General features: G+C 41.5%; 1 protein-coding gene across 1 annotated transcript in view; it reads right to left on the reverse strand.

Annotated features, from left to right (window-relative positions):
* Window positions 1–22260, reverse strand: part of LOC147916061 (heparan-sulfate 6-O-sulfotransferase 3-like) — a 529293-nt gene extending 507033 nt beyond the window's left edge. The window contains exon 1 of the mRNA XM_087435911.1: window positions 21283–22260. Coding sequence (XP_087292037.1) covers window positions 21283–21986 — 704 coding nt within the window. The 5' untranslated portion in view covers window positions 21987–22260. The remainder of the gene's footprint in view (window positions 1–21282) is intronic.
* Between the last annotated feature and the right edge of the window lie 4970 nt (window positions 22261–27230).

Raw genomic sequence — 27230 nt, forward strand, 5'->3', positions numbered from 1 at the left:
TAGTATCTTCTTTAATTTAGCAATGCCTCAAAATTGCCTAATCTGCTGATCTTCATAATTATCATTTTAATGGGGAGATAATATTCCACCAATTTGTTTAAGAAAGTCATTAATCCTTTCCTGTCATACTTTGTATGTTTTTCCTCAATCTGTTTACTGGGAAGTGAGCTTTCCAAGGTCCTAGAAAGCCAGGTGCTAAGACACTGCTCAGTGACAACTGGGCTCTGAGTCGGCTTTCTCCCCATAGATGAAGCTGCGACCTTGAGGAGGCTGAGTTTGGCTCAAGAACCAGGAAAGCTTGATATTTGTAAATGCCTCCTTAAATTTAAGGGAATCAACTTCTGGGTAATTTATCCCTGGTTGGTGATTTAAGCCCCGAGTATAAAAGAGCTGAGGGGCAGTAAGACTGGAGCTTCTCAGATCTGAAGGGACCCCACGGGGTCCACCAGTGCCACCAGCAGCAGCCCCAACACCCACTCCTCACTAGGAGCTCTGCAGACAGGAGACAGCCATTGGAACCACTGCCTCTGCTCCTGCTCTGTGTAACCTCCTCATCCCAATAAAAGCCCGCATCCTCAGCCAAATAAATCAGGAGCATAACAGTGCTTACAGTGGTGTGTGCATGTCCATGGTATTTCTGCCAACCCAGACCCACAGAAACTCTGCCTCTTCTTTCTCATTTTATTTGTTATGTTGTTCTCACTGTACACGTTTCACATTTTTAACATAGATAAATCTTTCAGGCTTTCCTTGTGCTTTCTTTTTTCCCTTCATATTTTGGAAAGTATCATTCTTTCCAAGGTACTCAAACATGCCCAATTTTATATCATCCCAAAGTTTATATTATTTTTTATGTTTAACCACTGAATCCAGCTGCAACATAGTTTGTTACATAATATGAGATATAGCTCTAAAAGAGTTTGCCGTGTTTCTAGATGTTGTTGGGAAACTGGTTATTAGATGAGTATTCCTCTCCCATTGTTCTGTGATAACTACTACTTCACACATTCATTTCATAGACATAATTGTATCAATTTCTGGGGCTTTCTGCCCAATTTATGTATATTTCTAGCTATGCATCAATAGATACAGTTTTAATTATTGTTTCTAACATGGTTTATATCTGGGACTAATGCCACCTCATCACTATTCTTCTTCAGTAATATTTCTGGAATCCTGTGGGGTTTTTTTCAGAAGGTTTTACAATGATTTTTGTCAAGAAAAGCCCTAGTAGATTTTTTATTCTTAAATTTATAAATTAACTTGATAAAAATTTACAGTCTTTACAATATTCATTCTTATTCAGGAAACATTTTTCTATTCATTCGCACTTTAATTATGTCTCTAATGAAGTGCTGTAGTTTTCTTGATACAGGTCACAATGATCCCTAACGAAGCTAATTCCTAAGTGTTTTCTATCTCTGTCACTATAGTAAATGAATTTTTTTCATTATATTCTTTAGTCACTCACAGCTGATATACCAAAATCTGCTTTACGGAGGTGATGTAAATAACAGTCTTCTGAAGAATGTTTCTATATCTTCCACAAAGCCATTGTGAAAACATTGTTTGTGATGTCATCTCATGTCCCTTTAAGCAGTAAATTCCTTCCTAAGGTCAGAAAAAGGAGGGGTTTTTTTCCTGAGACAAACTTAACCCAATGACAAAGGCCCTCTAAGTATTTTATTTTTTGTCTTAGCAGCCAAGACATTAAAAGTTGAAGTTCATGTTTAACTGCACAAATGAACTAAACTTAGATGCCTGGCACACACATTTTTCTATTCCTTTTAATTGGTTCTCGTTTTATTCATATTTTTAATTGTCGTATTTTAATTCTGTAATCCACCTCAAATTGTCTTTGGAGGTAGGCAGTTAGCTTAGGAAGGTTATGTACCTTAATATGCACATTCAGAAGTAATTAAGCTATATGATAATTGAAAAGTATTGTTCATCTGTTCCTAATTATATATGCTAGAAACGGAGTAATCAACCTTTTTCCTTCAGGACACACTGTAAATCTACTCCTTTGTATGCCACTCAAGAAAGCATTTACAGAACATGAGAGTGATCCCCTGGGTCACCTTGAGTCCTCTTTACTTTAAAAGAAAAATATAATCATTTTTCATAAACTTTGGTACTTCCAATATTTTTAGTAATAAATCATTTATGGTACAACTTAACAACTGGACAATGTGCAGCAAACAGCATGTCATCAAGACACAGCTGGGACAGAAATGGGTGAGGAATGGGGAGAAAATGCTTTTGGAGAAGTTCCTTGACAAGGTTAAGTCAGTCATGCACAGTTCTTGAACCATACTTCTGATGTCTTTACCGTACCCTTTAGGAAAATTAGCCACTCTTTATTCTGAGTTCTGATCACCCTTTATAATTACTCCATTTCCTCCAAGGAAGACATTCCTGCCCCCACAGGCTTGCCTTATCCCTTTATTGTGCTCCCACTGCACCTATGTTAAGGCACATCCCCTGTTACATGACAGTTGTCCATTTTTTAATCTGTCCACCGTAAGTTCCTTGAGACCAGGGACAATGTCTGATTCACCTTTTCATCTCCAGTGCCTAGCACAGTACCCTGCACTTCCAACCTACTCACATCGTATCTCAGTTGTTCAGATTGTTGTCTCCCATCAAGAAAGACAGCATTTATCAGCAGGGCCTTAGCCACCTCTGCATGCCCACACTTGTCCTATTACTGAACATTAAGTGTAAGGACTTAATAAATATTGGTTGTTGTGCACCTTCACCATTTGTACCTTCCTATTCCAGCTTTCTGGGGCTACTTTTGGATCTTCATTCCCAGGTTCTTCCCTGGTCCCTCTCAACCTTTCTGACACCTCAAACTCACTAACACCAGTGTAACTTATTGTACTGCCTCCAACCATTCTCCAGAACAGAACCAGAGGATATCAGATTCTGAATAAATGTAAGTAGTTCTCCTAAAGTGGAAAGAAGCTTTAGACACAACACAGGCCAATCTGTCTACAAATGAGGCCCCTCCCACATGTAAGCAATGCATAACCTTTTGGAAACCATAATAATTATCCCCTAATGCATCCTCCTCCCTGCCCATCTCATCAAAACCACAAGCAGTCTGAAATAGGCTAACCCTCCTTTGTGAATGTGGGTTGTCTCCTTGAGAAACCTTTATTTCTCGAAACCTATCTACTCACATACTGACATATGACCTGCTGAGTCATAGTTTGTTTCTGGATTCAACGGTCCAGCTCACATTCAACTGTCAGATTTTAATTCCTGTGAGGTCACCCATTCACTAGAAAATCTCGTGTATCCGACAAAGGTAGGGACAGAGCTGTCTCTCACAAGGGAAGTTGTCAGATAACAGAATCTCGGTCGCTTTGGCATAAAGGCTTAAAATAAAAAATTATTTTAGATAGAAAACTACAAATATTATTCACATTTCTACTTCCATAAAGAGAGAATGCTAAATGTTTCTTAATAACTGTAAGCGAATGATATACACAAAAGGAGTGAAAGTCATAGGACTTAACCTTTCATAGAATGCTGCCCTCTGACCTCCTTACTATCCTGGAGTTCCTATGCTACCCTATCCCAATGAGATACTGAAGGGTGAGGAGCTTTTGCCCTTTTCCGCAGAGCGATATTTGGGTTCTTCCATCTCTTTCTTTAATTTCCTATCACCACTTCTTTTCTATCTTATTTCTATTTTCTGTTCTCTTCTCTCCCCTCTGTCCCTTTCCTTCTTAGTTCACCATAGTCCCGAAAAAGTCAACAGCTTAGAAGTTTGACTTGAGGAATTATATGTCCACAGTCTTCTGGAGCATGTCATTCTTCAGCACCCTTTGCTCATGGTTCTACCACCACGGACCTCCTGGCCCTCCAGTGCCAGGCTCTCTACTTTCCCCTCCAACTCTACTTTTATCATTTTTCTTGACTTCAACATTCACAAGGATACTCCATCCAACATCTTGTTCCCACCATTCTTCCACCTCCTTAGCTCCAATGATCATGTCTTGCCCTACCTCAAGCACCCAGTCACATAGATCATACAAGTAACATCACCCACTCTAGCACCTCTACTTCAAAAACTCTGTTCTCTGACCATCATCTCCCATAGTCCAGCACACTCACACCAGCACCTACTACAATTCCCCAGCAAGATCTCTACCATGAACCCTAACACATACTATTGACCCTACCACTTTTCTTATTATCTATCACCCACCCTTGTAGCCTCGCTTGTCTCCTAACCACCCTAAATTACAGGATCTGGCACTATAAATGCTCCCTTGCAAATATGCATAACTCCCTGGCTCCTCCCTTGGTAAAACTCTAATCCTGGTTAAACCCAACTGTGCACTTCCTCCATGCCTCCACCAGAGCAGCTTAATGTTGCTGAAGAAAATCACAGAATCATGCTAACTGGACTGGTTTCAAATTTATAATCACAGGTCTCAAAACAGAACTCAATATTGCCAGACTGCTTACTTCTCTAGGAAATTTGTTTTCCCAACTTCTGAGATAATTATTCACACTTTCTCTGCTCTCCTCAAATTTCCAACATTTCTTCCTCTCCTCCCCACTCTCAGCTAATGACCTTGCTTCGTACTTCATAGAGAAAAGAGATGCAGTGAGATTATAGCAACCTTGTCTTTCAACTATCAATTCACTAACCTTCCTGTATCTATATTCAAAGACTCTGCCTTCATTTCGTTAAAAACGGAAGAAGATAGATGAGATCCTGTGTTCTGTGATCAGATCATCTCTCATCTTCTTAAAAACATCACTCCTACAATCATCCCTCTTTGCTTTATCATTCCTGTTAGCATTCAAACATGGCTCAGCATCTCTCACAAAGTTGCAGTCAAGCTGTTGGCCAAGGCTGTAGTCTCTGAACACTAGACAGGGGCTGAAGGATCCCCTGCCGAGCTCACTCACACTGCTATTGGCAGGAGGTTTCAGTTCCTTGCCGTATGGGCCTTTCTACAATGCTGCTGAGAACACTGCTTTACCTAGAGCAAGTGATGAGACAGAGAAGAGAGAGAGAGAAAACACCAAAACAGAAGCCACAATCCTTTTATAACCTAACCTCAGAAACGGCATCTCATCCCTTCGGCTGTATTCTTTTTTTTTTTTTTTTTTTTTGTGAGGAAGGTCAGCCCTGAGCTAACATCCATGCTAATCCTCCTCTTTTTGCTGAGGAAGACCGGCTCTGAGCTAACATCTATTGCCAATCCTCCTCCTTTTTTTCCCCAAAGCCCCAGTAGATAGTTGTATGTCATAGTTGGACATCATTCTAGTTGCTGCATGTGAGACGCGGCCTCAGCATGGCCGGAGAAGCAGTGTGTTGGTGGCGCCCAGGATCCGAACCAGGGCCGCCAGTAGCGGAGCACACGCACTTAACCGCTAAGCCACGGGGCCGGCCCCCCTTCGGCTGTATTCTATTCATTAGAATCAAATCACTAAAGTCGATCTAGAGGCAGAGAGAGCAATTAAGCTTTACCTCTTGAAGAGCAGAGTAGAAGAGAATTTATGAACATATTTGTAAAATCATCACTGTTTAAGAATTTAAAGTAATTGTAAAAGCGGTACTGAATAAAAAATAATTTCCTCAGTCCACCATATATTCAGGGCCTTCTATACACTGCCCTACATCAATCCCAATATTGCCCTTTTCAATATCTCTTCAGCCAATTCAACCCTTTGCTATGTGCCTTGTTCATTCCTGAAAATATTCACACTCTTTCTTTTAGTATATCTTCTTCGGAACTTTTATATATGGTTCTGAATACAATACCGTGAATTGACTTAAATGTTGTGATGTAAATATTTCCAAGCCATTTTGTCTATGACTTACATAACTATGATTTCATTCCTTGAGAGCCAGGACCAAGGCTTCTCCTCAATCTATATCCCCATAGTGCCTGGTATTGGGCTATGCACAACCATGAATGAATCAATCGATCTAGCTGGCTAGCTAGCTATAGAAAGAAAATGACTTCAAAATAATATTAGGTATTATTATATCTCTCTTGTCAACCAATCAATGTTTTTACATTGTTTAATTTATAAGGAATTGGCTGTCTCAGGTTTTGCTTGGTGCCACAGCTCTACAACCCCTCCTTTTTCTCTTTCCCTCCTCCTTCATCCATATCTTCCTGTAGTTCAGAACCGGCTGACTTGAAGGTTTAGTCCCACTCCAATCTCTGGAACCAATCCACAGTCCTGACCACGGATGTGAGAGCACTGATTAGTCTAATCCCGTGATTAGTCTCATCCACTAATCTAATCCACTGATTAGTCTCAACTTGGTCTCGCACTTGTACTCTGATCACTGGCTTCCACACTGCTTCAGAACCCACTTTGTACCATTTTTATGCTTTTGACTAACTAGATTCTTTGTCCTATGTTTGAGTTCCATTCTTGATAACTGCTTTAAGGATCCTCGGAGATTTGTTTTAATCACATATGGTAAGAAAAGCAGACACAGAAATGACTGTCACGAAGGAAGAAGTTTTCAATACTCACAGACCCCTAGAGACAGGAGGCAGGGCATACCACATGGGAAAGTACCAGGGTCGGTCAGGAAGCAGGGGAAGCAGGGGGAAAACCTGGGCCTTTATTGTGGCTTCTGGGGGAAGGAAAGAGTGAGGCAGGGTAAGCAGGTTTAGCACTGCTAGTTTGAATAATTTCAGCAGGCTGTAGGGGGTAGGGACTGTCCTGAGTTGTCTGGTACCTGGCCCAGGGGTGATTAAGGCAGGGGGGACAGTGGCCTGGAGTATAAGAGTTTGACAAAAGAAGTGGTTGGGGGTATGGGCTGTGGATTGGTTGGTTTGCATATGGAAGGCACGCTCATTTACTGTCTCTAGGAATTAGCTAACCCTGGAAAAGCAATCTCTCCAGGGTCAACAAGGCCCCAGATGTCAAAGTATGAAATACAAAAGCTATCAATTGTGGTTATTACAGTAACCCACCTAGGTCTACCTTGGTTCTGCCTTGCTCCTGCCGGTACTCTTACCACCTGCCCAGATACACACAATATTAGCACAGCCTAGGGATTAAGAGATATGGTTCTGAAATCAGATACATTTGGGTTAAAATACCTAACTGCTCCACCAATGATTAGTTTTGCAACCATGGGCAAGTCACTTAATATCCCTAAACCTCGTTTTCTCATCTGTATAATGGAGAGGATAATAGTACCCACTTAATGCAGGTACTTACATACATAAAGCACTTTGCCTAGAGCAGAGTAAGTTATCAAAATGTGACAGCAATAATTACTATTTCTTCTCCCTCTGGATTTCCCTGAAACTGTATTGTATGTGATTGATACATAGTAGACACTCAATAAATGTATGCTGAAGTTGACTGAACCAACAAAGGAATGAATGAAAAAAATCAATGAAAAGTCCCAGTTCTTTGACCAATCATAGAAATGCAACACTTTCAGCAGATGTCAGTTAGAATAATTGATAGGCTAGAACTTAGAAGTGAGGCCTGGATTTGAAGTCTAGCTTTACAATTTAATCCCACATGTCTCTCTAAAACAGGATGGAGATACAATTGGTAGCCTCTCCAACATGCATCCCCCTTTCCCTTGCTGAGAGAGCCCCGATTTTGTTCTGCTATCCACTTGTGATTCAGGGAAGGGCAATCCTATCCCCATCCTCAGGGACAAATCCTGGAGGTCCCATTCTCATTGCCAGTGACTGGTTTACAGATGGGAATGTAGCCCTTTCTACTCTAGTCTTGTCTGTTTGGCCAGAAATTCTGCCTGAAGAGCTGCAGACTTCTTGCAACCATGAGAGAGGCACCCTGTGGCCCAAGTCAGAAAGCTCAGGGCGGCAGGGTAAAGATGTGAAAAACCCCTGGGTCCTCAGTAAAATAACAATAGCTAACATTTAATAAGTGCTTACTATACTTCACGTATTCTCGTAAATGTCTGTGTGCGTTAACTCAAATGATCCTCATCACTAATACCAGGTAGGAATGTTTTTATCACTGTTTTACAGATTGAGAAACTGAGGCCTAAAGAATTTATGCAATTTGTGCAAGGTCACATAGTAATAAGTGGTAGAGTCAGGATTTAAACCCATAGTTGGGCTTCAGACTTATGTTCTTTGCCTTTTTGCTTTACTACATCTGGAAAACGCTATTGAGACAGAATCAACCACTTCTCTCTGGGCATGTTATGAGATTTAAAATGTCTTATTATTGAGCCAATTTGGACTTCAGTTTTTGTTAAGTTTAGCTGATGGCATCCTAATAAATATACTCAAATTCTTGAGGAGACTTCTATATGCCTCATAGGGTTGTTGTTAAGAGTTCAATAAATGATAATGCCCCCTCTCTTCTTCTGGATCACCTCCTACTGCCAGTCATCACACCTCTCATGGTTTTCCATCAGCTTACTGAACCTCTTCCAAGACTCCACTCCAACCCAGGAGCTGTGTGTACTTCTAGGTCTCCACCCATACAAATATGTGTATCCTCCTGGAAGTGCTAGGCACACCTCACGTATGAAAACCAACTCATTACTAAGCAAAATCATTCTGCTAATAGATCTTTATTATAATGCAAACTCTAGATTCTGGAAGATTTTATTTTCTATTCTAAAGTAACTTCTTGTTTTCTTTGTAATTAGCCGCAAAACCAAGTATGTAGTGAATAGCTCGGTGGATTATCACATCCTAAATCAGCTTAAATGAAGAAGAGTTACATTCTCAGCTCACTTTCAGGACATATTAACTGATAGCTATAATTTATAGCTGTCAGATGAAAATAATGATAAAGTCATGAATACAAAATTTAAAATACCAATTTTAGGATAACTTCCTCAAAAGGGTGAAGCAATGGAAAAAAAAAAAACACTTGTGCATCTTGATCTGTGCCAAATCCCTGGAAAAAAGGTTTCCTGATAGTCTAAGGAACAGACTTATGCATTTCAATAAGACTTTTATGATATATTATGTCCTGTTTTAAAAGAAACTGCTCATTACTCTAACAAATTGTTGAGCGGAATGTGTAGTTTGCATAGTTTTCAACTGCATCTTTGTCATTCCCAATTTTTGAAACTCTCTGTAAAAGCTGAATTATATATTCATTGCATTTCCAAAATCCAACTTTCCTTCCTTTTCCATTCTATATCAAAAGGCTTCTCACCATCAATATAAATTTAAATTTGTATAATATTTTATACTTTACAAAGTGTCTTCAGAGTCATTTCCTTAACCCACAACAACTCTAAAAATGGAGATAGGATGCGTATTTTTACCCAAATTGTCCAATAAATTAGTAAATTTATGTATGCTTGCTTGCTTTCACTCTTTCATTTATTCAGTCAACATTTATTTGACAGCCATTATGTACCAGGCACTATTCTAGGCACTGAGGATGCAGAAGAGAAGAAAACCATCACCATCTTCAGGAAACTCACATTTTGGCAGGAAGGCCACACAATAAATAAGTAAACAAATAAATGAAGAAGCCTGGATTCAAACTCTGGTTGCTTGATTACAAATTTAGAGCTCTTTTCAGGATACCACTCTGCCTCCCTGGTCCAAATTAGCTGATGCAAAAATCCTCTTTGCCATGATTTTGGCAGTTTGATTTCTTGGACTCAAATCTCTTTGGGTTTCTCAATGGTCTCAGATTTTTCCCACTCCTTCAAAGAAATTCAGTGCACAACTGTCAAAACAGTGTTTAAAAACTACCACATTCAGAGCACTATTAAATTCGGTTAGGGAAGACCATCCCCTATCCCCCCAAAACAAGAGAAACATGGATTTAAAAATTAACTTTGAAAAGGAGACATGGGGCTGGTCTGGTGGTATAGTGGTTAAGTTCACACGTTCTGCTCCGGCAGCCCAGGGTTTGCCGGCTCGGATCCTGGGCGCAGACCTATTCACCGCTCATCAAGCCATGCTGAGGCAGCATCCCATACAGAAGAACTAGAAGGACCTATAACTAGAATATACAACTATGTACTGGGGCTTTGGGGAGAAAAAAGAAAAAGAGAAAGATTGGCAACAGGTGTTAGCTCAGGGCCAATCTCCCTCAAAAAAAAGGTCATTTTTTTAAAAAAAGGAGATATATACATACCAGGAAAAATATATACACATAAAATTTTAAAGTATAAATTAATACCTTGCAAGAATCTACTCATTTGGTTAGCAGTTGTCTGGCTACACAGTGTTTCATAGGCCAGTATTTCAAACGACTCCCCTTTGCCTGTTTTCCATCTCACAGCACTCGAGAGTAGGTTAACTTGTTCCATGTATCATTAGTAATTCATGGCTTATTTGTGAAAGTGCAGGGACAGCACTACTACAGACCTAATACAATGAATATCTTATTAGGAAGAAATTAACAAATGAATTGTTGCCAATCGATAGGTGTTGAGGAGAAAATTACAATGATAGTAAAGCCTAAATAATTTATACACAATATTGATTTTTTCATTACATTAATTATTCTTTACAACACATATAAGGACCTTGGAGAATAAAACTTTTAAAGCATAGAAATTTATCTGCAATGGTGTTGTAGGCTTAAGCCTGAATTTAAAAGGTAAAGAATGGGCCATGAGAGTTGACAAATATTTTTAGATTAAAAATGCATCAGATAGGGCCAGCCCCGTGGCTTAGTGGTTAAGTGCGCGCGCTCCGCTGCTAGCGGCCCGGGTTTGGATCCCGGGCGCTCACCGAGGCACCGCTTCTCCGGCCATGCTGAGGCCGCGTCCCACATACAGCAACTAGAAGGATGTGCAACTATGATGTACAACTATCTACTGGGGCTTTGGGGGAAAAATAAATAAAAAATTTAAAAAAATAAAAAAATAAAATAATAAATGCATCAGATAAATTTGATACTTCCAAGGTACCTAAGTTCCTTCATGTTGTCAGATGTTTTTTATACATAATACTTTTGATACTTATTTATCAATAGAAGTACTGATACTTATTTATAAACAGAAGTATTGATCAATAGAAATATTAGAAATAGAACTATCCATTGATCCACCTCTTTCATCGCATATACGGAAGACACGATGACAAACTCAATGGTGCTATGTGGGAAAGAAAACCTCCCCTGACACCTCTCCCACATTCTTTAAGGCAATTGGACTTAAATCCAGTGGAAGAGTGCAGGCTCCTTAGAGCTAGTAACTTTCATAGCCAGCAGAAAACAATTCCTGAGGCAATTTTATCATGGCAAGTAAGTTTCATACAGAGGCTAGGGCCTGAAGATGATCCTTGTGTTTACAGATCATTGCTAAGTCTAGCCATGTCACGAAATGGTATCCCAGAGAACAAAAGTGTGCAAAGGGGGGCTGTGAAAAAGAGGATGGAGGTTGGTATGTTCACGGATGACGTTGTTCCCAGCAACTCAAAATGCCCTCCTATGGATGCGAGAAATGAACTTAACGCACATGCACCAATCCCAATAGATGTACTCGGAGCAGATACTGCACTGAATATTGTTTTTGTCATCTACAAATACATATGTTGAATAGTGTTTTGCTCGTGGCATTTTGACTCTTGGAAATAAAGCAGTGAATTGATAGTTATTCTGTCACGTTTTCTCAGATACCAACTTTACTGAACTATTTTTCAGTATCTAATGTTAGGAGATTCCATGTTCATAATTTTATGCACAGAGAGGTGCATGTATGTATACTTTCAAGCATATCATATCTCCCCCAAAATAAATATGGAAACAGTGTTTCAAAAATCCTTTCAAATTAAAATTAGAAACATTATAATAGTTTCAAATGTGATACAATTTTTTTCTTCCCTCACATTTTACCTTCAGAGACTTTTAGCCATATAAATATTACTTTTAATGTTCTTAACAGTCTTGGAAGAAATATCTAAGCAACAGAAAGCATCTCATCTCATAAACATGCTACAGCCAGTTTTGCAAACTGTTTTGTCATGCCTTAACTAATATTCTTACATAACTTCAAATTCATAAAATACCACACACAGATAGAAAATGTGTGTTGTATACTATGCATCGAATTACAGATCTAACTGCCTAAATCTGTCACTATTACCAGCTGATTCTGGGGTACTAAGGTGACAAAACACTTGAATTTAGCGTTATTTTTATAACTCAGCAAAAAGTCACTTGTCTATGGTGACTGCTCCATTGCTGAGCACTGTTTGCTGCGTTAACCATTCCTTAGGTGGAGGCTAATGGTCCATACAGAAAACATGCAGTACAGGTACGAAAAGAAAGGGTATTTACGTGTAGAACTGAACGGGGCATTCATAAAATGAATTAGAAGAAATATTTTAAGGCACTGTGCTAGTTATTCTTCATTTTCATCCGTCCCACCCCTGCAACTCCAAATCTATTCTCCATCTTTCTCTGCCTTGCTGAAAGGTATGGAGCATATCAACTAGCTCTCTTTTTCTTTAGCTTCCAGGTGGACGCAGCCAATGAAAGACAATGGAAGGAGATGGACTGGTGGGAGGAGAAAGGGTCAAGATATTTCCTCCCCCAGCCCTTCCTCTCTGCCTCAGCTCCATACTTCTGGCAGTAGCGGCTTTTTACAAACAGCTCCTATGAGGAAGCCCTTCCTACCACTGAGACTGTAGCTCCTGTCAGGCTCTCGCCGACAGTGGATGCTGACAAGATGGGTTCTCTCCCTCTTCCACTTCAGGCCCAGGAAGGGTTAACAGTTTCCCCTTGTTACTAGTTGCAAGGTACCTCAGGTCCAATGTTGGTGCCTCTACCCCATCCATACCTCTGTAACTAGTCCTTCTGCAATCCCAGAGTGTGCCCCTGCTTGCTGCCAGGATCCTAACTAATACAGCTCCAATGTTTTAAAACAGCAACCTTCTACAAAAAAAGGATGTATAAGTAAATTAAAAAAACCATCAGCAGCATTTAAATACACCGGCGCTCCGAGTCAGACAGCCTCCTGGATAGTTGATTACTTCCCATAAATGTACTAATGAGACAAACATTGCATACAAGATAAATTTCTGACCTCTACTTTCAATATTACCTTCTTTCTGATTCAGTTCTTTTAGGACTTCATTCTTCACCTTGACTACCTCTGTCCCTCTTCTGTCCCTCCTCTGTAGCATCCTTCTAATTTACACTCTACATTATCACTGTCTGTTCTCTCTGCCTCGGCATGTCACCTTGTTCTCCACTGTACTATCAGGATCTTAACCTTCAGATTTGCACACACACGGTAAGTTACCGCATATCTATGTTTAAAGTCACGTTGACTATTCTTTCTAGGTCTGTTTTCACTTTTGAAGTAAAGCTATTAAAATTCTACAAGTTCCTAATTAGAGTCCACAAAATATAGAAGCTATCATCCAGGTTTGCAGTCAGACATCCATAACCTTGAATTCTTTGGAAGAACTACTCTGTAAAATCGAATAAACAAATATGGAGGACATCAAGGTGGTGAGCATTTCTACTCTCTTGGGTTTATAAAGAAACTAGAATGCAGGGGGCACCATGAACGTACAGTGTTAAGTGCAAGGTTCTGACAACAAATGACAGGGTACTTACCAATAAAAGCATGGGAAGATGTTAATAATCACAATGAACTACAAATATTTATGTGCCCACAGGCAACTAATGCAATTTCACCGTAGGATTGCTTCATTTATGAATTTAATTGTATGTGTTTAAACATTTTTGTTGCTGTTTCATTAATTTCCCATAGAAAAATAACATCATATGCTAAAGAAAAGAAAGACTGCAAGTTTCCATCTAATTGCATTCATTAAGTGCCCACCAAGTGTCAATGGTATCCTAAGAATTAACAGTTGCTTTTATCATTTATGGCTTTTCTCTCGCATCACAGCTTGCAAGTTCATTCTTGCATCATTCAAGATGAAAAGTTACAGATTCAAAAAGGATAGTACAGGTTCACCTATCATTTTATTTTTATACAAAACAGTATGGATATATAGGATGAGTTCCATGACAAAATAATAATGGCTGACTCTTATATGAGTCAGGCTCTGTCCAAAGAGTGCCATGTGTATTATCACCATGAGATAGTACTATTATTCCCCCCATCTTCCAGAGAAGGAAATTGAAGGAGAGAGCAGGTAACTAACCTATTCAGGGTTCTGTGACAGTAAGTGGTTGAGCCAGATTAAAATCCAGCTAGTCTGACTTCACAGCTCATGCTCTTAAACATTATTGTAGTTACATTCATCAATTGGGCATCAGCACAATTTTCAGTGATTTTCAGGGGCTGATAAATTTGTCACTGATTTCTTCCAATGTCTCTGGAGGACTTTTTTCCTAACTCAGGGTCTCCTCCCACTGCTCTCCAGTCTCACAATCTCTAACTACAACCACCTCGACCACCTGACTTGGGACCAGTAGTAATCCAGAGTCTACATTATTTATACTTTTCTCATCCTCCCATCCTACATCAAAGTTTCCATGCTCTCCATTAAGGCTGATTTTTACCTAAAATGTGAATGAATGATGAGATTAACCCTCCCAAGAGGCAAGTACATCTGTTTGTACCCAAAAGAACTTCTGATTTTTGGCATACTGTCTAAGAGGAGAAATCTTCTTGAAAGGTCCAATAAACCTTGGCCTCTGTACTTACTTTTGCTCCTCTTCTAGAGAATCAGAGGAGTTGACATCTTGCTAATTATGGAAAGCCACTACTAACAATTAGAATTTGCACCTAAAATAAGAGTTACGCTACAAAATGTTTGATGATTCCATCTTTTAAAGAATCACAATCTTGTTAAGTTATGCTGATATTTTTACAAGGTATTCTAGAACATACCATATATTTTTAGCTGACATGTATTAAGCATCTTCTATAGGTCAGTCTTTGTGCTGGGAACTTCACCTGTGTTTTACTGACCAACTGTATTTGCTAGCGGAAGATATAAACAAATAATATTATCTAAGATAAATGTTTAGTACACTTTCCAACAAAATGTAGTTAAATGCTGAGCTATAATTAAAACAAAGTTATATCAGTCAATTAAAATCAACAGAGAATTCATACATGATATCTATAATTTATCAAACAAGATAATTGATTACTACAAAACATTAATTTGGTTTCCCCATTTAATTGTTTTCATACTAAACCTATTTCTTGGCCCAATAATTTATTTCATGACTCTTAAAATCACAATAAGATTTGCCAGTCTCAATTAAACCTGTTTAATTCATTATCAAGCATAAATAACTTCCAAATGCCATAAGCTTCTGATTGTCCTTAGTCAAAATGAGATGATAATAATTAGCTTTTGAGAATAATAATATGAGTCTAAGATTAAGCAAATCCACATTGTTAGTGACTAAATTTACCTAGCTTCCAATTATTAAAGGAACATTTATATTTCTCTAACATCAACTCTTTCAAAAATCCCAAGGTGGGCCGGCCCCGTGGCTTGGTGGTTGAGTGAGCGCGCTCCACTGCTGGCGACCCGGGTTCGGATCCCGGGCTCGCACCGACGCGCTGCTTCTCCGGCCATGCTGAGGCCGCGTCCCACGTACAGCAACTAGAAGGATGTGCAGCTATGACACACAACTATCTACTGGGGCTTTGGGGGGAAAAAATAAATAAATAAAATCTTTAAAAAAAAATAAAAAATCCCAAGGTAACCAGCCAGAAAAAGGCAGAAAAATAAATCATCTATTACCATTTACTACTTCCAGTTTTATCTTCACAACTCAAAAAACTGAATGGGTTTAATTTGACCTTCTTCTGATTTATAGCAAATATTTGTGGTTTGAACCAGAAGCAGTACTGTAAGAGATCCCGTAATGAACACATAAGTGGCTATGGCATATAGACAGAACAATCTCTTATCTCCTTAGTCTTACACTGCACACAAACCTGATGGTGAAAATTAACCTTCTTTGCAGTTCAACATTTCTAATTAGAAGAGACATCAAAAAGATTATGCTTTAGAAAGCACTATGGGCCATAATATTCTAGATAGTCTTTGAAACAGAGTTCTGCAGCCTCCTTATATATTTTAGCCTGCTGCCTAAAGGAAAAGCAATAACCAGATGATGTTTTAAAGTGGTTATGGCTTTTTGTGGCAAGTTGTGTTATATTTTCTCATCTTACCTTTTTATACTTATTATTAAGAAGCAGACGTTCTAGTACACAGGACCTATTTACTGCGCTTGGCCCTGAATGCATAAAGCAGTCTATGCCATCAGACCATGCTTTACCAAAAGTTCCCTTAGTAGAATATTTACAAATGTTTGAGAACTGACTAGTTCATTTATGATCCCTTTTTTCGGAAGTTGATTTTGTTTTCTCTGCATAGGGCAGGAGAGGGGAAAAGAAGGAAGATACTCTGAACTCAGCTTAGATTAGAACACAAAACTCTAAAATAAAAGGCCATACAGGGTAAGCCCTTCCCCAGAAAGAAATTCCTTTCATAACATCAGTGGTTAATCAGCCATGGCTAAAGTTTTCACCGCCGGGGAGCACACCACTTCACAAAAGAGTTCATTCTCATTTTAGACAGTTATAAATTTTATGAAGTTCTTTCTTACTCTGAGTTGATATCCTTATCCCATTTATCCTAGTTCCGTCCTCTGGAGAAATACAAAATAAGTCTCCTCCATCTTCCACATCTTCCTCCTTTGAGCATTTGAAGGCAACTTTTATGCCTCTTTATTTTCCCCATCTCTATATTAAATATTATCAGTTCTTTCAATTATTCTACATATGACATGGTTCCCAGATGCTGCAAATAAATTGGTGTTGTAGTTTGGCTTAAAAATGTTCCCAAATGGAATGCAAAGAAGAGATCTGAAGTGTCATTTATTTCTCACTTATTTACACCTATATAACTGAAACAACTAGAAGGACTGTCCAGAACCCAATGGTCCACCCAGGAGCCATATCTATGCTAGCTCTCCTTCTTGTGATAACAGACACACACACACACACACACACACACACACAGAGTCATGGGGATGGTTCTGTGATGTAAAGTGGGTTGGAGAGCCTCGTCTCCTTGGCCACACTGATTGGCTGAAAGAATAGTGACAAGTTCCAAGCTGGACTAATCAGAGTCATTCCTCAAGATTTCAAACTGGAACTCAGACAAGGCCTGTTTTCCTCTTGGCTTATGGAGCTATTAGATATGATAGCCATTTACCCACTTAGTGGCATAAGCCAATTTGGTAGAATGAAGGCAATACGCAAAGGAGTGTAGGGAGAGAAACCCCAAATCTCCAGTTGCAGTCATTCTTGAAACCAACTCTACCCCTACCTTTCCTGTGGTCTGGTTATTTAAGCCAATAATTCCTCTCTGGCTAAATTAAGTTAAAGTTAGGTTTGTATCATTCACAACACAGAGCGTCCTATCTAATTCAATATTCATAAGGTTCCAACTACCCTAACAAGACCAATAAAATGTGGGTCATAAAAGAGAAAAACTGCCATCCCACCCTACAGAAGGTATACATTAAATCTCTTCCCAGCATTTCAGAGATACTCTTATAAGAGCGATACTCACCAAAGAAGATCAAGGTCTATCTTCCTTGATAGCCTAAGCTCCACAGGGCTGACACTATTCGTTCAAAACCGTATTCCTAGAACTATCACAGTGCCTGGCACATAGGAAGTGCTTACGACACTCTCCGCTATACTTTTCGTAGTAAACAGAAGAAACAGTAGGCAAAACATTGAATATAAATTACCAAAATGAAGATACCAGTTCCCTGGGGAAACCTTAGATGTATCATTTCACCTCCTTAGAGTTAAATTACCCACTTACAGTATAAATTGTGGGACTAGATTATCTCTTCAGTCTTTTTAACCCATGGAAAAAAAATGCTGTGATTCTATCCACACTCAACAATGGTAAAGAAGTCTTCTAAAGACCTGGGCATGCAGATAAAGGGGAAATACACAGTAATAAAGGAGGAAGCATAAAGATAATAAGAAAGAATAACCTACCAAAGAAGTAATTGGGGGAAAAAAGCAAAACAATAATAATAGGAAGAAATCATCAGTAATATGATAAAAGAAGTCATTCAGATGTGCCATCTTCCTATTAGCTTCCTATCTTATTCTAACCAATTTCTGTGATCAGAAATGCCCTCTGCACAAGATCCTAACTGCCAGCCCCAGAGCTTTGCCCCTTCCAGGGCCCACATAATCCATATGATGGCTCCTTCAACCTCACCATGCATCTCCTTTCAGAGCTGGCTTCTCGCTTCTACCTTTAGTGCTAGATGTTCCTACCTCCTCTCTCACCATTCCAGACAGTTTTTCTTGTCACCAACAGAATAAATACCCAATTATATCCTATGTCCTCCATCCCTGTTCCCATCCTGTCCCCTGCAATGACTGATGCCGAAATGTTCATAATTTTCTGTTTATTTCTTAACTTTGGAACTTAGGATTCTGTTTTGATACAAATAATCATACAACAGCATCTCTATAAATTAAGGTGACCCATTTACACTGAGCTGCTCTAAGGAACTGACCTCAGATCTTTTTTGTGCAAGAAAGCCTTGATTAGGGAAAATATTATTATCACAATTAACAACTAATGTCTTAGTATTACTGTATACCTGCATATTAAGTATTAAGTACCACATATTGGCATATTATACTATGCATAGATACTACGCTAAGCATTTCGCATGCATTTGGTCATTCAGTTCTCATAACACCTCTACGAGAGAAGCACTAATTATTACCTATGCTTTAAAGATGCAGAAGCTGAGGCTCAGAAAGCGTAACTGACTCCTGGTTACACAGCTAGTAAGCACAAAAGCCATATCCCTCTGACTCCAGAGTCTTTGCTCTTACCATTACATGACCCACAAGGGCACTGATTCTTGTGAGAAATGGAGAGGGGGTGCCTTGGGGGGGATCAAAAGCAAAGAGATTAGGGAACTAAAATCAACATGATCTAGTCTCAATTTTGCTTAGAGTCAGCCCTATTTGAAGAAGAACCTTGGTCCCATTATGTAGCAATAGATTATCTGCCATTTTGCATTGTGGAAATGTACCTTCCATTATCCAGACTAATCTAGTTGACTGTAGAATGCTATACACAGACATTCCAATGACAGACAAGTAATTCAATCTTCTCTGTGAGGAAGATGCTACTGAACATCTCTTCAACTTTTTCCCTATAGCTTTTGATGCAGGACACCTCACATAAACCACAACTATTCCATTCTACCACATCTAGAGAAGAAAAGTAATTGAGAAGGGGAGAGTGGAGGAGGAGGAAAAGGAAGAAGGATCATAAAAAGTGGTACCAAAAAAACATACTATCACAAAAATTAAAAAGAAAAAGCAAGCCAGTGCAGCGTGATTATCTGATAACTTGTGATTCAGGGAGTAATGAGTGTTCATGGTCCATCGCTAAACAAAGAAAATCATTTGACTGTGCAATAGAAACCATATGTTTAAATAGCCAAGGTGGAATTTTCCTACGTCACAGAGTAGACAGATATTGAGAATTTCCTATAAAAGTGAGATCTTACTGCTGTAATCTATGCAGGGTCTGTAGCAGCAGCATCATTTCATCACTAAGCAATAATCCAATTATTTTTAGATTCCATAATTTCTAATTCCTTCAAAATCTTCATCTATCCACTATGGCTTTTATATACATTGGTAGAAAATAATGCTGATCCCCATTGAAGAGCCATTACATGTTTCTATTTGATAATCAAAGACTCTAGTTTTAGTGAAATGGAAACTGGACATCAGACCAGCAAACTCTTGGGGTCAATCAAGAGTTAAAACATAAAGGTCTAAATATAAAAAGTACAATTTGAGGTGAAAAGTAGCAGAGATTGTCTCTCACTGAAATAATAGTCTTGTATGTCAGAAAGTTTGGAAGTAATACTTAATTGAAAAACTGTTTTAAGCTAAAATAGAGTGGCAGGATCTAAAATACTACACAATTAGAAATCTTTAAAAGTAAAAGGTCCTTAAAATATACTAAGGAAGGAGTCTAATGCCTTCATTCCCACCCAGCCCAAACAGTTTCTTATTCTAACCAACTTCCTTTAAACAGTGAAAGGAGCAAGGAGGAGAGAAAGTATTTGAAAAATTGCCAGAATAAAAAATCCCATAATGAAATTTTGCTCATTCTTGGAGAAATGAGGTAGAATTAGATGCTTCAGTGGTGGTGAATTCCAGAATCTGGGTAGCTTCCAGTAAATGAAGCTTTCCATAATGTCAAATGCAAAAGCTATCTGATATCAACACATTGAGCTTGAGCTTTTAAATTCCTACTTCCTTACACCAAATTGCTTGAAACCTTTAAGATAAAAACTTCAATATACACCTTTCCAAGCTTTTAATATTTTAGTCCCTTGAGCAAACACGTCAGATTAATCTTCAAATTGCAATGGACAGAAAGAACATTCAATCAAATTCTTAAGTCCATGCCTCTCTCAAAAGATGTTAATAATGTAAGCAGTTTCATTGGTAGTAAGATTTCAAACTTTCCTAATTCTCAGCAGTATTACTATTTAAAAGTGGGGGGTGGGGCAGAGAAAGCCATTCTATCCTGAGGGATTTTACCTATTATATTCTTGTACCCACTTAGCATTTAGCACACTGCCAGGCACACAGTAGGCATTTAACAAATACTTTGGAATGAGTTGGTGGACTGTCGTGGGGAGAGTGGAAATCTTGCTGCGAACAGCATGAGTCCAAATCCTGGCATTGCTCAGCAACAAAGACAATCTCCAGAATTAGGGTTATCGAGGTAGAGCAGGAATTTTGAAAGTGTATCTTCAAATCGGCATCCAGAGGATTGTTTCCTGAGCTGGCACGCAGCCACCCAAGAGCCACTTATAGAGGGATTAGACTCGTCTCTGGCTTCAGCATGCCTGGAAAACTCCCGCCCTGCCTCTCTACGCCAAGCTCCCCTGCCTTTTACTAGGTTTGGGTTTCCACTCACAGAACTTAGGTATAAGATTTGCCCTCGCTGGTCTAACCCAGGCTTTCTCGCCATTCTACGGTTTTCCCAGCGTCCGCTCCGAGGGAGGCCACACTGTGCTAGGCACAAGGAAGGACACACACGACGGCTCCGGACACCTTTGAAGGTGAAAGTGGGGCGGCGGGAAGCGATGGGGAGTGGGGAGGAGCGAGTTCAAGACCAGGGCACTATCCAGAGGTTTCTTATCCCTCTCCCAAAACCAATGCCCCAATCCCTGGAAGACGCTGGGGAACCCCCAGCACGCCCAGGGAGCGCAGGGCCGCCCGGGGTCGGGACTGGGTGAGAGGGGCAGGAAGCGACACGGGGCAGGGGACAGTACCTGGTGTGGCTGTGGTTGCGGGGACAGTCTTTCTTCTCCATGATGGCCGGCACACAGTTGGTGAGCTCCGTCCAGTCGGCGTGCAGCCCGCAGCTCCAGCCGGTGGAGAAGCGGGAGAAGAGCCACGTCTCCTTCTTGCCCGGTCGGTGGCAGGTGCACTTCTTCTGGCCCGCTTTGCAGCTACACGGCTGCTCCAGCCGGATGTTCTTCACCAGGTGCCGGCCGAACGTGGTGCCCCCGGTCTTCTGGATGTGCAGGAACACGATCACGTCGCGCCCTTTGATGTTGAAATCCACGAAGCGGGTCAGGTCCTTCAGGGTGAAGTTAAAGCGCGGCACGAACCGGGGCAGGGAGCCGTTCTCGGGGGCCTCGGGGTCCGGCTCCTCTTCTTCCGTTTCCTCTTCCTCCTCAGGGTCTCCCGGCTCCTGGTCCTCGTCCTCCGGCGCCGCGACCCCCCGCAGCCCCGCGGGCGGCCCCCGGGGCGGTGGGGGCAGCTGGGGCCGCCGCTCCCACTCCTCGAGCGGCGCCTGTGCCCGGCGGGCGGGCGCCGGGGCGGCAGGCTGGCCGGCCTCCCCCGCGCGGGGCTGCTCCCCGAAGTTGGCACAGGAGCTGGTGCAGGAGGGGGACACGTACTGGTACATGATGACCACGAAGAGGAGAGTGAGCACCGGCGTCAGCAGCCACTTGTTGAACCTTTCATCCATGGTCCCGCTCTCAGGCCGGCAGACGAAGCGGCGGCGGCAGCGGCGCGGACAGGCGCCGGCTCGGAAGTTTCGGGGACTCCGGGGCGCGGCTCCGAGCCCGCCGCTCCTCCATGCCCCTGACGCCGAGGCGTGCGGCTGGCTGGCGGCCCCGCGGCACTCGGGGGCTGGCGGAGCCCGGGCCTGCGAGCCGAACGGGGAGGCGGGCGCCGGCGCGCGGCTGCGGCTGCGGCGTGGGGCGCCCTGCGCTCCCGGGGGCGCCCGGCTCGGCCGGCTCCCTGCTCCCGCCCGGGCGCGGCGCGCGCTCTCAGGCGACGCGGGGCATCCCGCCGCCGGCGCTCAGGCGCTGGGGAGCGCGGCTCGGGTCCTGGACCTGCCCCGGGCGGCCGGGCAGCTGGGCAGCTGCGGCCGCGAGCGCAGGGGCTGCATGAGGCTCGCCAGGGCGCCGGCCAAGGGCGAAGGCGCGGCCCGGCCCCGCCGCCCCGGCCGGCCGCGGGCACCGCGCCCCGCACGCGCGCCCGGCGCCTCTGCCCTCAGGGCGCGGGGCGCGGGAGCCGCGAGGGCGGACAGCGCCCGCCGCAAGTTTGCCGAGAAGCCCCCGCGGCGGCTGCGGGCGAGGCGCCTGTGCGGAGCCGCCTCTCCGGGCGAGTCGCACTGCTGCTCCGGGTCGGTCCGCCCAGGCGCGGGCACGCAGACACACTCGCACACACTGGCTGGCACCGCCACAACCCGCCAGCCGGTGTGACAGGAGCCTTGCTACCCGCAGCAAAAACCTGCCCTAGGTACGGAGCATGCGCCAAAGCCTTCTCCAGCCCCGGAGGAGTTTCCAGGGGAGGAGTCGCTGCTCCGCGGGGCTCCGAGGAGGCAGCGGGGGTGGGAATCCCTTCAGCCCAGAGCGAGGATAGATTTGGGGGAAAGGCAAAGGCGGAGCGAGGAGAGGCCCGAGGAGAGCGTCGCTGGCGCTGATCTGAGACCTCCAAAGCCGCAGTTTCTCAGTCTGAGTGGACAGACATCTGGCCGGCCTATTTGCAGGGATAACACCTGCACGCTGCTGGGCGGACCCACCCAAATAGGACTTCACACGAGTTGGCTGGTCCCTTGTCGGCAGGGGAAATTGGCTCCAGCCTGCTTTTAATTTCTACCCAAGACATTCTAACTGGTGCTCAAGTTTTATTTCAGTCCTTCCTTAACTACAAATTTGGTGTGCCCAACTCTACAACTTTTTTCAACCAGCATCCAGTCATCAATGATCCATTAGGCGCCTACTGTATATCAGGCTCTGTGTTCCACACACACTTCATTTCTTCCAGCACCAGACCATCCAGCCCACAACCATGCAGTTCTTAAAACATAAGAGGAGTTTATGGGTCAGCTCCTAAAATCCATCCTACTAATACACATTGAGCTCCTAAATGTGCAAGATTCTCTCCTTCCTCCCAATATAGACAGTGAGACCTACACTTAACTGTATTTCATAAGCTAAATAAACTCTTGTTTATGTGCAGATGTTTTTTAAAACTTTATTTTTCAAGCATCTAAATTTTGCATTTACCTGAGAACCAAATCTTTGTTTAATAATAGTTTCTGTTTTTCAGATAATGAATAGGTGTACCATCCAATTGAAGTAACTGCCCCTCCACAATCCCTGGACCTGCTTGACCCAAGAGGAGAGTGGCAGTATATTGAAGGTGGAGACAATGCAGCTGGATTCCCCGGTGCAAGCAAACATGTCCCTCCTGGCCACGCTGCCAGTCCCAGTCCACCACACCTGGCATTCCATGCCGTCATAGCAGCCAAGCTTCCCACCAGGCCTTTTTAAGGATCTATGCGATACTTGTCTCTTCCTGAGACACTGTGATGATCCTTTCCATTTGTCCCTTTCACGGCTATCAGTGAAGATCCAGATCTCTTTCAGGGATGCTAATGCTTTCCCATAGAAGTTATTTTTATTGTTCTAGGCAGGTGAGATTCTTCTCAACAGAGCTTCCCTCCTCTGCTTCCTTTCCTCTTTTCAACTCTATAAACAACCACAAACAGTGCCCTTCCTGATCCTGTATGACCCTATATTAGTAAGAAAGGTGTTGGGTAAGATGAGTCAGCTTCTTTAAAGCTTACTTGATTCTATTTCTTTTTCTCTCACTTAAAGTTTAAAATCCTATCAATGGCATCACACTACTCTCCAAAGCAAGAAATTGATAGAACAAAAACCCAATAAAACCCACCAATTGTTTCCTGAGTGCATCTAGCTAATGGTGGTGCCTATTTTAAAAAACATACCTTTGCTTTGGCAAAGTAAAAATTCATTATATTTTTATATTACTTTATTTGAGAAATTTCTCATTTTCTATAAAAACACTTGATATCACATGGATAAATATAACCTTGTTAGCTACCCAAATGCATAACCTGAGTGCTGGTGGCAATATGTATAGTAGAAAGCACTTTCCTAGCCATTATCTCATTTGCTTCTCAGAACAATACTCTAAGGAGAAAAGAGAAGTATAATATACCATTTCAGAGATGAGGAAACTGAACCAAGGAAAACCAGGTGAAAGCACAGCCAGGATTAGAAGCCACTAACATCCCTGAAACACATTCAAATCGCCATTGAAGAAATCCAATGAACACAAACAACAGAGCCCGTAATTCCTCTATCCCCTCTTGAGACTCTGATTCAAGAGGCAGGAAGAGACAACAGAATTGCAATAGAACAATTAAATTATTTTCCCTCTCCTTCTGGCTTTATAGGCAAAGCTGAGAAATCTCTACATCTCGCAGTATTTTGGCACCTCGTCTGTGAGTTTCCAGATAAACAGGGGAAAGACAATAACAATCTTAACATGATTATATCATTGTCAAAAGATGTTATTTAGGAGAATTTCAGAAGAAGAGATTAGAACAAATACAACAGCTATGTTGCTAATAAAATGCCTGTTTCCATAAATAAGTGCACCTTTAACCCTTTTTGAAGAACATTATTCCAGAAGATGTTTTTGCTTTCAGCAAAATAACTAATGGATCACCACCATTTCCTTGAGGTAACCACAAGGAAAGCAATACATAGAATCAAACAATTACATAGATAATTCAGGCATGTACCCAAGTGTTCGTTTTTAATGATAGGTAACTGTGGTTGTGTAAACACAGTCTGTCCCAGATGTGGTCTCCCTATTACAGTTGTGGAACTTGGTGGGAACCTAATCAAAGCTCTTAAATCACGCAATAAACAGGCTTCCTTATCTAGAAGGGCAGACCTCACATTCAGGGGAAAATGAATAGAAACTTTCTAAAATTGAATGCTCTCCAGGTGAAAAGAAAAAACATGTTTGCATTCAGCCTACTATAGTTACTCCACGATGACACCAGCTGGCAATTGTTTCTGCCTAACAGATTGCAGCTACTATGATTCCTACACCAATTATTAAAATAATAAAAATAATGTTTTCAAAGAGCTTTCTTCCACTTCCTTTGCCAGTCTAGCAATGAGCTTAACACTATCTGGGAAGCAATTTGTTCACCTAATTTTATGCCTTAATAAGCTTTACTACAATTATTTTCTTGCCTGATTCTTTCTCTGCCTTCCCTTTAGTACTCTTCCTCCCTGTTCTTCTCAGATGTTCTCAAACCCGTTAACAACATTGCACTCCCCTGGAATTCAAACTTTTGATTAGAACAGTCCCCATTTAATCAAGTTCAATTGGGAGATAAAATTGCATCTCAACTTCTCTATTTTCCCTTTGGTGCCAGAAACTGCCTTTGAGAACGTTGAGGAAACCCTGGAGAGATTAACAACCCAAACAATCACACAGAATAATTTTGGATCGTCTGCATTTGCACACAGGAAGATATAGATATGAATGCTCCTCCATACAGATGAAAAACAAAATAGAATATGTAAGTCAATGGCAGTGTGAATCTCTCCTTCAAGAATACAAAGTGCTCTTATACACTGAAATGACGTTTTTTTCATTTTTGTAAACAAACCAAAAAAAAAAGCCCCCACGGTAAGCAGTTTTACAGATAATCAGCAAAGCAGTAGCTTTCTTTTTCCTGAGGAAGTTAAGCAGATGAGTTTGTATAGGCAGGGCAAACTGCAGAAAGAACTGATATACACTGAATGTATTCCAGTTCACTACATGATTGTAACTTTGGGGCACTCATAACCCTACATACTGCTTCACACAAAGTTCTATTTATATGAACAATTCATTCTTTGCTTTATTGTATAATACTTACAAGTGATGAATGGAAACTATGCTACCTGTATGCATGATGTATTCATTAACTCAGTATAGTGTAAGCAGTTGCAATGATCTTTTCATAGTCGATATTCACTTATTTCTTCAACAAGACCTTGTTAAGCACTTTCTGTATTCCGGGTGCTGTTCTGAGTGCTTTGGATACAACATTAAACAAGACCAGTAAGGATCCTGCCTTCATATATCTTACATTCCAATGGTGGAAACATAAATAATGAATAAGTACACAAGATTCATTCATTTAATCCAAAGATTATTTGCATTATTGACCCCCTACTAGGTACCAGGTACTTTTGGATATTTGGGATACATTAGTGAACACCGAAGACAATAATTTTTGCCCTTAAGAGTTTAAATGCCAGCAGGGTAAAATAACCAGGCCTTGTAGACCATTGTAAGAATTTTACTCTGAAAGAAATGGGGAAGCACTGCAGGATTTTAACAGTTTTAAACGAGTCATTTTGACTGTTTTGTTGAGAACAGACTGTAAGAAAGCAAGTGTAGAAGCAGGAAAACCAGGTAAGTGGCTATTCGGTAACGAAGACAGACTGGTAGCAGAGGAGGTGGTAGCAAGTGGTCACACTGCTTGCATTTTTAAGACAGAACCATCAGTGTTTCCTGGTAGATTGAATATGGGGTATAAGAGGAGGGGAGAGCCAAGGATGATGCCAAGGTTTAGGGCCTATGCAACTGGAAGGACAGAGTTGCCATCAACTAGGATATCAACTGAGATCATTACAAGTGCTATCGGGGTAAATAAGGAGGGTGATGTGACAAAGAATAAACAGCAGCAGTGGAGAGAAGGAGGTAGTCCTTTCCATTGGGCAGTCAGAAAAGACTGTTGCTATACAGAGGCAAAAGGGCTGAGCCCTGAAGGATTAGAATGAACCACCCATGCCAAACATCCTGGAGAAGAGCTTTCTAAGCAGAACAACAGCAAGTGCAAATGTCCAGAGTAGGAAAGACCCTGGTGGGCTCAAGGTAGAGA

Source organism: Ceratotherium simum, chromosome 10 (assembly GCF_057802395.1).
Source record: "Ceratotherium simum simum isolate JZ-2026a chromosome 10, ASM5780239v1, whole genome shotgun sequence".
In the NCBI taxonomy this organism is placed as follows: domain Eukaryota; kingdom Metazoa; phylum Chordata; class Mammalia; order Perissodactyla; family Rhinocerotidae; genus Ceratotherium; species Ceratotherium simum.